At 41.3% G+C, this 10,497-nt stretch overlaps 1 protein-coding gene across 2 annotated transcripts; it reads right to left on the bottom strand.

Moving 5' to 3' along the window:
* Positions 1–378: 378 nt before the first annotated feature.
* On the bottom strand, positions 379–9,427 carry aldocb (aldolase C, fructose-bisphosphate, b). Of its 2 annotated transcripts, none has more exons than XM_018730631.2 (9): positions 9,321–9,427; positions 5,715–5,847; positions 5,226–5,437; positions 4,572–4,626; positions 3,732–3,892; positions 2,738–2,821; positions 2,425–2,599; positions 2,065–2,264; positions 379–1,367 (listed from the first exon to the last, which is right to left on the bottom strand). In XM_018730631.2, exons 2-9 carry the CDS (start codon positions 5,824–5,826, stop codon positions 1,272–1,274), a joined length of 1,095 nt encoding a protein of 364 aa, XP_018586147.1. In that variant the 5' UTR covers positions 5,827–5,847; positions 9,321–9,427; the 3' UTR covers positions 379–1,271. The 2 variants fall into 2 exon arrangements, with proteins under 2 accessions (XP_018586147.1, XP_018586149.1); XM_018730633.2 differs by lacking the exon at positions 9,321–9,427 and adding an exon at positions 9,250–9,316.
* Between the last annotated feature and the right edge of the window lie 1,070 nt (positions 9,428–10,497).

Below are 10,497 nucleotides of genomic sequence, written 5' to 3'. Positions count from 1 at the left end.
CATTACATAGAAAAAAGTTATATATTTCCACACACAGTTACAGTAATTTGTTTTTATTATGAGGGACCCCATGACATAAGGATTGTGTGTATACTAGCTTGACTGGAGCAGACAACCACCAGCCAGTTTACAATGCTGTGCCATGTGTGCACAGTTGAGCTGTGACAATGAGCTGTGCATGGTCATTACAAAAGGTCACAACTTACAGGAAACAATGGAGTCAGAAATGTAGTATTTTAAACTTCAGTATAGTAGTATTGCTGGGTAAGATACAGCCTCAAAACTATGTATATAACTTCTCACGCAAGTGTTGGTGTGTGGTCTATTCTGCTGCACATAAAACTGAACCAATGTGGAAAAACAATGTGCTCCAGACCATTTCTACATATATAATTTATTTTCTTCACTATTTGTTACACCAGGTGCAAGGAGGACAACACAGCAATCACAGAGTTACAGCACTCCCACATGGCAGGGGTAGTTCCTGACCCAGTCAAGGAATTCTCTAATCTGTCACAACCCAAGAGTTGCAGCCCTGGGTGTCAGATGCCAAGTTCTGGGCCTATGGATCATTAAGCCGCTGGTGTGTGGCATGGGGGAAGAGGCAGGGTTGACCTGCACACAAAAAGCATCACACATACAATTCTACACTGTTGTACAATACTGTGTGCCTATAATTTTCACTTTGACAGGTTAATTTCCTTTAGCTAAGCCCAGACATTTCCAAACTTGGTTGTCAAACATTGAGAAGAAACGCAACATCAGGTTGTTAGTGCTTAATTATTTAGCCTTATGGTTGTTCCTTCTAAGTTACAACTGCTGTATCTAGTGCTATAATTTGACTGGCAGGTCTGCCTCTTTCCCTCAGCTGCAGAACTGCTGGATAATTAGGACAGGACATCAAAACTCCACTGTCAAGTGAAACAGTATAAACTGCTTGTTTCTGGATTACGTTCTCAGTGCTTAGACCTAGTAAAACCATTCTGCCCGGTACATGTAAAGAGAAACTGAAAAGCAGAAAATAAGTCATTACTACAATCTAATCAGCTCTCTCTGCAGTTGTTTCTCCTCTCATCAAAACCACCTCTGAAGCTGGCAATGTAGTTACCGATTCTCTGAAAATACATATATTAGAACACATGATAGTAACTGTAAAGTACAGAAGACAGCGCAGGCCTGTGATTGGTAGGTGACACTGAAAACACCTAGCAGCAGTGGAAGATACTATTGGTCGACGGAAGCTGGAATGTGGCTGTGACTGGGTCATTCATTCAGTAGGCATGGTTTGCAACGTAGAGGGACTGGCCAGCAGCTCCACTGCCGTCACCGCTGGAAATATACTTGCCCAGTGCAGCCAGACCATTCACCTGCAGACAGAATGAATCAGAGAACTCACTGACAAAAATCATGACAACAACAGACAGCAGGGAAATTATACAGAAGTGTCATTTTAGACAGCCACCAGCTGTGTTGGCCACAACTGTAATACTGTATTTGCAGTAACAAAGACATTATAAGGCAACATTTGTTAAGCTGTATAATATTACTGTTACTTTGTATAAGGATAAGACTGTTACATACAGAAGTTTATCTACATGGCCATGTGTTTCCTGTTTTATGCAACTTTGTTTATGACCGTTAACAGTACGATGACATGCAAAGTCTAAAGAAATTGTATTTATGCAAGCTATAAGTCCTATTCACAAACTGCAACAGAATTTCATTTGAAATGTCTTACATTTTCATTTTGGTAGAACATACCAGTTTATTTTTAAAAAAAAAAAAAAAAAAAAAACAATTCATTTTAAAATGCTTCAGCTGTTTACTCGTGGAATACTAATGATCACTAAATTTCCTGGATCACTAAAGATCATCAGCAAGACAGTATATTTATTTAAAAAAAAAAAAACATACTGCATTGTATTGGAGCATACAGCACTATCTGCCATATCGCTTTGCAAAAATAAGAATGACAAGAGTTGCATTTTTATTTCTTCAACAACTTTTGCAATTAATGAACCCATTTCCTGCCTCCTGTAAACTGGCTTTGCAAAGACCCCTCACCTCAGCTCGCTTGATGAACTCCTCAGTAGCAGCCTTCTCATTCTCCTTCTGCCCACGCCAAGCATTGAGAGCAGAGGCCTGCAGGGCACGTCCATAGGAGAAGGTGAGTGCCCAGGGCTTTCCCAGAGGGCAGGTGTTAATGGCATTTAGGTTGATGGAGGCCTCTTCCTCGCTCTGACCCCCAGAGAGGAAGGTCACACCTGCAGTCAGGCACACACACATATACAGATACTTTATTTTCCACATATCTTAAAGCAATTATCCAAAATACATTTACACAGAGACACTTTCATTTATTAAAATATAGACTCTACACCTTAAGTTAAATGTTTACTCAAGTAACTACAGAAGGAATGTCACCTGGGACAGCAGGGGGCACAGTGCGACGCAGGGCAGTAACAGTTGCCATGGCAACCTCTTGAGAGCTGCACTTGCTGGGGCAAGCATGGCCGGGGGTCACCATGTTTGGCTTCAGCAGGGTGCCCTCCAGGTAGACGTGGTGGTCTGACAGGGCCTTGTACACTGCAGCCAGGACCTGATGGAACACAGGCAAAGGATCGTCACAGCTGAACAAGATACAGAAATCAAAGCGGATAGGCTTTTTCCTCACTCTGCTCACTCAGTCTACATATGTGCTCAGTTGCTGTGCTTTGTGTTCAGCACACAAACCAACCTTTTCTGTGACATACTGGCAGCGTTTAAGATCATGGTCTCCATCAGGCAGAATTTCAGGCTCCACAATGGGAACTATTCCATTCTATAAGGCAGATACGGAAAAAAAAAAAAAAAAAATTTTGCAAACCAGAAGACATCTGTAGCGAGCAGAAGATGTAGAGCCATTAATAAAAAACCGAAAAAAAAAAAACCCATATACCAAACAGAGATACTGCCACTGTGCCTTTACAACACGCACAGGTGGTCCCCGATTTACAATGGTTCAGCTTACGATTTTTACTTTACGATGGTGAACTGGTGATACACATTCAGTAGAACCGTTCTTCAAATTTAGATTTTTCCCCACGCCGGGCAAGTGATACACGTTGCAATACTCTCATGATGCTGGGCAATGGCAGTGATCCGCATCTCCCAGTGTGTCATGCGGTGGCTATACAGACACCCCCCTGTATCTACGTTGTGTTTTGTGTATCCATAATGTCGGAGAAACGTCTATCTGTGTCTTCTGCTACTGATGGGAAGGGGGGGGGGTGCAATTACTCTCTAGGAGAAACTCAAGATAATTGCCCAGCATGAAGGCGGCAAGCCTGTAATGGTCATGGCACGTATGCTAAGGTATGATGTTCGGTAGGTTAGGTGTATTACTTGCATTTTCGACTTACGATATTTTGGACTGATTATGGGGTTTTGCGGAACGTAATCCCACTGTAAATCGGAGACCAGCTGTACTAAATTTTACATGCATCAGTAAATATTCAGCTTTTTAAAATTCATGAGTTGCTTTGTCTAAATGTAACTGCTATGGAAACTTATAATGCCTCTATTTATATACAATCACCTGCTTTTAGGAGCCTTATAAAAATATACCATTAAAAAACTTAGTTATGGGCAATGCATGTCTGAATATTTACACTAAAACAAACAGAACAATCTACAGTTACAGTCTATGCTTTAATACAAACTGGTACTAAAGATTGACAACATGCAATTACCTGTTGGCAGATGCTTGCATAGCGAGCCAGAACATTGGCATTCTCCATGATGGCTAGCTGGGAAGGAGTATGTTCACTGATCTTAAGCACGCAGCGCCACTTGGCAAAGTCAGCACCATCCTTCTTGTACTGGGCACAGCGCTCCGCTAATCCATCCAGTCCTACAGCACAACAACAATTTAGCAGGAGAGTACTTCAGTTTAGACCCTGAAACCTTCTTAGTGCCGAATCTACTACTCACATGAACCAGTCAGTGTTGCAAATTATTACAGTGGTCCGAGCAGATTTTTTTTCCTTTTTAAACTAAGTATGTCTATAACGCCAGAACTGAAGATTTTTATAAAGCGCTTTGAAAGAAAACATTGTATTGTGAATATCACACCATTAGTGAAACAGCACCAATGCGGTTTAAAAAAAAAAAAAAAAAACTGCTACATTACAAGAACAAACTTACAGATTATTTTGCATGATTATTACTTGCAATAGATGTTTTTTGGTAGGTTTTGCACTATGTTGCAGATGTTAATTTTGGGTGTGTTTAAGTCCACTTTCTCCTAGAAAATTTTTTTTAATCACACAAATTAGCATAAAGCTGTATTTCAGAGAAACATAACTCCCGCACTATATTATACCAAAACTTAGTCTGTGGTATTTTCAAACTGCCCCCATTAATGCTGGTTATATAAATACACTGAAAAACACTGGTATTTAGATCTATACAGATAATCCGGTGGTTAATTCTTCTTATTTAGGAAATATAAATCTGAGAACACAAGCTATTCAAAGAACAAGGCTGCACTTTATGCACCTACAACTCCCATAATATTGCTTGTGTCATACCTTGGGTAGTAGTCTCTCCATCAGTCCCTGCCAGAGGCACTACTCCCTTGTCAACCTGAAGGAGGAGATATGGAGAGAGGGTCCTTGAGAAACACACTCAAATGGCTTATTGCTCTGTGAAACCAAAGGGGATGGAAGCAGACACCCCTACCAAGCATTACAAGACTAGAGCACTCCTATTTTATTGTTCCAGGTGACCTGTACATCCACTTAAGCCCATCTAATTTGTGTGGCACTATTAATTATATATATATCAGACCCTTCCTGCTGACAGCAGCTCCTCTGGCATAGAGATTTCAGAATGCTCTCAACTCACATGTTAGGTCTACAAAAGCCTTGACAAACCTACATTTCCAGAGAAGCAGCATCACCCTCAAGTTTTCACCCATTTCTTTAAAAGAAAATCAAGCAAACAGAGGCAAAGATACAGCAGGTGGCATGCTGGGCCTGTGTCCTGCCGCAAGTGCTAATCCATGGAGAGGGCCTGCTGTTGTACTCTTCGAGAAAAAGAGGACCTCAACTGAAACTCCCCAGTAAAAATATTGGCAGTTGTTACAATGCATGCACAGATGTCACTCAGAGGGAAAGCGCTACATAACTAATGCTTCAGGTGATTCCAGTCCCAGGTTTGTCACACCACAGCGGAAACAGTACCTTGATGCCCACAACAATGCCCCTGTCCTTGATCATTTTGGCAAAGGAGGTGCCATCGTCAGAATTCTGGTACAGTGTCTCATGGAAGAAGATGACGCCCCCGATGCAGCTGTCGATACGCTCATCGGCACTGAAGAGAAGCTGACGATAACGGCGACGGTTCTCCTCTGTGTTCTCTACACCAATCTGGTTCAGGCGCTTTGCCATGCTTCCTGCACACACGTACATACATGTAATCGAAGTCAGCAAGACTGATGTATTTAATTGTACACAACTTTAGAATTCCATTAAAGTTCTTTATTCATTGTAAACTTTGATCACTAAAGTGTGTACACCAGCACTTGGGGGATACAGTAAAATGTAGTGTTGTTGGTATCCATATAAACAAGTGCCCTGTTTTTTCCATGCATTCCTCCATTTCCCAGCATTCCTAATGTAGACTCTGACCCTTTCATTCTCCCTGTTCTTATTCTAATGCCCCCTACTGACCCACTGATTCATCAGCTGCTAGGATGCCCTTCCCAGGAGCCACGATACGCTGGGCAATGTCATGCAGCTCCTTCTTCTGCTCTGTGGAGAGGGCGGGGTACTGGTGTGTCATCCTGGAGGCAGCAGTAAGGGGCTACAAAGTGGGGTGAGAAGTAGCACAATTGCTGTGTTAAGGTGCATGTAACATTTTGTAAAACAGAACCATCAGACAGAAACCTGACACTATATTAGAGTTAACTGTACAACTGGATATACCCTCACCTGTGATGCCACAATGGCATGAGACTAACTTACAAAAACAAAAATTCAACTGTGCCAATAGTTTAAAAAAAAAAAAAAAAAAACACAAATTAGTCTGTACTATCCACCCAAAGTGCCATATTCACTCAGTTCCTTCTTCACTAAGCCCTCTCTTGAGCAGATGGGCTTATATTACATAACTAGCCACACCACAGTAGGAAACAAAAGAGCCTTGGTTGTGTTGCCAGTCATAAGGATTATGCAAGTGTGCCTGTTTAAACTACCACTTCCCATTAAACAGGTGTTAGCACTTCTACCATTCTGAACTCTGTGGATGATGTGTGTTTTTACTGCAAAGCAGCCTGATCAGCAATTACATGCAGCACATACAATCTACACTTCAGTTGCAGAAGAGCCAGCTGAGGTCCTCTAGGACGGCCTTCTTTACATCCCTCCCCCCAAAAAGTCAACACAATGAGCTCCAGGGAAACCTGGGTTTGCAGCCAACCCAGCAGGAAGAAATTGGTCACACACCAATTCTCCCTGTGTTTCATTTAAACAGCTCTGCTCTTTGTTTCGGATCCCTACCATGTCAATGGATGCTTATTTCACATGGCAGTGATAAAATACTCGGGTCAGATTCACACAACCTCTGTGGGATTCAAATGGTCCTTTACTGCAAACAGGGCAAATATCTTGAAGCCACTGCTGCATTAGTTTGCTTAAAATAACAGCTTTACAATCACTAGGATAGCCTCCTTTTTAAAAACCATTTTAATTTAGACAAGCCAGAGAAACGCATAACCATTTTATCATTTTAATGTGTAATTTACAACATTCCATCACTAGGCTAACATCACATCATCATCATCATACTGGCTGGAGAACTAAAATAAGGCAGCTCTCAAAACTTACCTCTTTCAGACTCATTTCTCTGATATTACAAATGCTTGATAAATGTTCATGTTATTTTTAATATTTAGAATTTGTTTAATCCTACTTGTGTAATGTATATTGGTTCATATGGTGGTGACAAATTGACTGTACTCAAGAACTAGTCGTCAGCATACAAATCTCTCCTCCTGTTGATTGTCTCTATATTGTTCCCAAAGATGTATGTCATTTTGGAGAAAATCTGCTAAATGAAAATGAAGCTAAGGATATAACAGTGCAATACCAGTGTGAAATTCACCATTTCAGTTCAATAAATTGCAGACAAACAACATCCCCCATCCCTTCTAACTATCCCAGTCCCCACAATGACAGCAACCATCACTAGAAAACATGAGAGAAAAGTGCCTGGGGCAAAGCCTCCCAAAATTTCCAACTTGTCATGCTACATACTGGACTTCAACAGACTCAAACCTAAAATCCTCTGGTTATGCCAGAAATTTGTTGGTCCCTCATGTTTATCATTATTCTAAGAAAAGTATGATGTGCAGTGAACTAGTACCACTGCTATAGTGGCATCAAGGTCCATAGCCTCAATGCCACTTCACACATCTGCAGGTGCCTGCTGACAAACAGCAAGTGTTTTCCAGTGTCTGGTGCCTTGGCAGCACACTGTGGAAACCATGTACTGAACTCACTTTGATGGGCTGAGCAACACACAGTCATTGTTGGGTAAAATTAGTGATCCACAGTGACTAAGCAGAGCTACAATGAGTGTAATTTTTTTTTTTTTTTTTAAATGTAACGGTGAATTGCGTTCCATCAAGGCATTCAGGTGATCATGGAGAGCAGAGGTTAGACAGAAACAGCTTAAATAGCAATCAAAACGGTTATGTAAGAAACAACAAAAAAAAGCATAATAAGTTCCGCAGAGTCTCAAGTCAGAAGTCAAGGTCAATCCACACTGCCCCACTTGCCAGAACAAGCAGCAAAAAACATGGAAGTGTCAATTAAACTGCTAAATTTGACAGCTAAGGGTTGCAAAACCAACTGTAAAAATAATTTTGTATGCTTTGGAGATCTAAGCGAATAAAGTAAACCGTAAATAAAAGACAAACACCAATGCAGTTTTCCAGGTAAGTATACCTTGGTTTGAGTTGACTTATCTGCAGTGAGTGGACAAGGACAACCTGCCGCCATCTTGGCTGCAGAGGTCACTGAGGTAATAATGTGAGGAAAAACCTTAAGCCCCTTTAAATACCGTAAACAAACACACATCCTTTTTTTCCCCCCCAGACAGCTAGCCTAGGTTCAAGCCGCAATAAAAACATTTTTGGTGAATGTGAAATTAAAAGCCATAGTTTACAATAGGGTTACGACTTACATCATACAACGAGAAGATGGGTTTTCGGGGAACAACAGCGGAGTCCGCATCGCCTCATCTCAGCGTCTCGCGACACGTGCAACTAACGCACCTGCGGGCGGTTGTGTGTCATGTGACGCTACGTCCTGCACGTACCCAGCACGAGCCGCCTCGCGACAGGGATGCGTTCAGGTGAGCGTTCGAACCGACCGTTGTACGTATTTAACGTCGTCATTAACAGTTAATTTCAACTGAAACATCCCTTCGAAACATACGGAATTTAAAGCGTTATCTAACGTGCTAGTAGTAGGGTGGGTTGGGTACTAGGGTTTAACAACTTTATCGATACTCGGGGGACCAAAAATGTTTATAATAATACTCGGTGGAGTTTTCTCAGGTGGACACACACAAGCTTATTTGAACAAGAAACACGCCGTCCCTTGTCACGCCTACGTTCGTTTATCATCCTCAGCATCTGCGTCGTGAAGAACTCTTCGACCTTCACTGCTCGCCCCGTGTCGTGACTCGGAACAAGACTCCGTCCCCCCTGTACATCTCTCTCATCATCAGCTATTAACATGCAAAGAACAACTCTGCCATTTTGTTCTGCTGTTCCCTCCAGTCATTCATGCCATCTTGGTTGTGACCAGCAAAAATTAACACACCGAGGTTACAAATAATTATTAGTTTGGTTTATATCATTGTAGAAGAACTGCGATATTCTCTGCAATTACTGAACTGACAAAACAATCCGCGATTACTAAAATCCATCGTTGAGGCCAGTAAAAGTAACACACAGCATTGATTGCCATTGTCAACTTGCCTCAACAGTTGTGATGTTGACAACATCCGATGGCGGCATGACTGCGCAATAATAAATGTGGAAAAAACTAAAGTCTCGACATTAGCTTAGGCTACGACGCACACACCATGCCATGGCATGATCATTTATTCAGGTTACAATAGGAATAACGATATAACAATTTTAATCAAACTAATTAAATACAAAATATGAACAGTTTAACCTTATTTATTATATACCTGATAGGTCAAAATCCCACTGCCAGTATATGAGAATATAGTCAATAGTGTTATGGCGTATTTGGTTTTACCAATTGAAGCGCGAAGCTGAGCGGTTGCCGTCCGATGAACGATGCTCTTCCTTGGAAGCGAGCTTCTGTGCCGCAGAGCTACGTGACCGCGCACAAAACCAGCCCACTTCGGGGCGGGGCTTCGTGTTGCGTCACTGCGACGTCAGCCGGAGCGGCGCGTCTCCGTCACATACGTAGTGTACTGTGGTATTGTGATACAGGTGGAAAATGCACAGCCAGAACTCACCGGAACCGGCGTTGCTTGTGTTTATCTTACATGAATAAACTCACAAGGATAAAAACAACTCGTCAGCCCTCAAATGTCCTCTCTGGTTCAACTGAAGCAACGTTACTGAAGTTGTATTCTCACTCAGTGTCAGTGGAAGTATTTTCAGCATCTTCACACGCGGTCAGAACAAAAAATTTGTTCCGAATATTGATAAACACAGCAGTTGATACCAGCTAACAAGCCTACACTCAGACTGTAGTCTAAAAACGCCATTACTTTATACGTTTTTGAAAAGAAGGCTAATTCCCCATGGTTTTTATTTATTTGTTTGTTTATTTATTTAGCAATGTAAGCAACAATAAACTCTCTGGTTCTTAAAAGCTACAGCCTGTGATGAATGACCTCTGAAGATCAGAGAGTGTGATCAAAGGCAGGCTGTTTGTGTGACGCAGTGGGGCTCCTCTGTTGCCAAGGGGCTCAATGCAGTTGCCAAGCATGTACTGCAGCTGCGCAGAAACTACAGTAGACTAATTGTGTACATTATTGAAAGGATATTTAAGCACAGTAAGGAATTAACCATCCACACAATAAGTGAACTTTTAAAAAACTGATATTTCAATGTATGATACCAAATTAAACGTACGTGTACATGAGCAAACGCCGACATATTGAAGGCTATGGGGAAAGAAACTCATTGGTAATCATTGTAAAATGTCCCAAAAAATACATGACACATTGTCATACATTGTAAAATATTTTAGCCCACATGGGATGTGTTGACTTTTCTCATCAAATGTATTATTACTGTATGCATTCTCAAAATTTCACACATTCAGTACAAGGAATGAAATTGTTTCTGTAAATACATAATCCTTACATAAATACAAACTATGGCTGGTTCATTTCTTCAGTGTAGGACAGAAACTTGCTAATTGTCAAAAGAAATATGAATCCATATGATTCTCCTCC

Source organism: Scleropages formosus, chromosome 4 (assembly GCF_900964775.1).
Source record: "Scleropages formosus chromosome 4, fSclFor1.1, whole genome shotgun sequence".
NCBI classification, from domain to species: domain Eukaryota; kingdom Metazoa; phylum Chordata; class Actinopteri; order Osteoglossiformes; family Osteoglossidae; genus Scleropages; species Scleropages formosus.
Note: the sequence above shows the minus strand (reverse complement) of the source record. Positions and strands in the feature narration are given on the sequence as shown.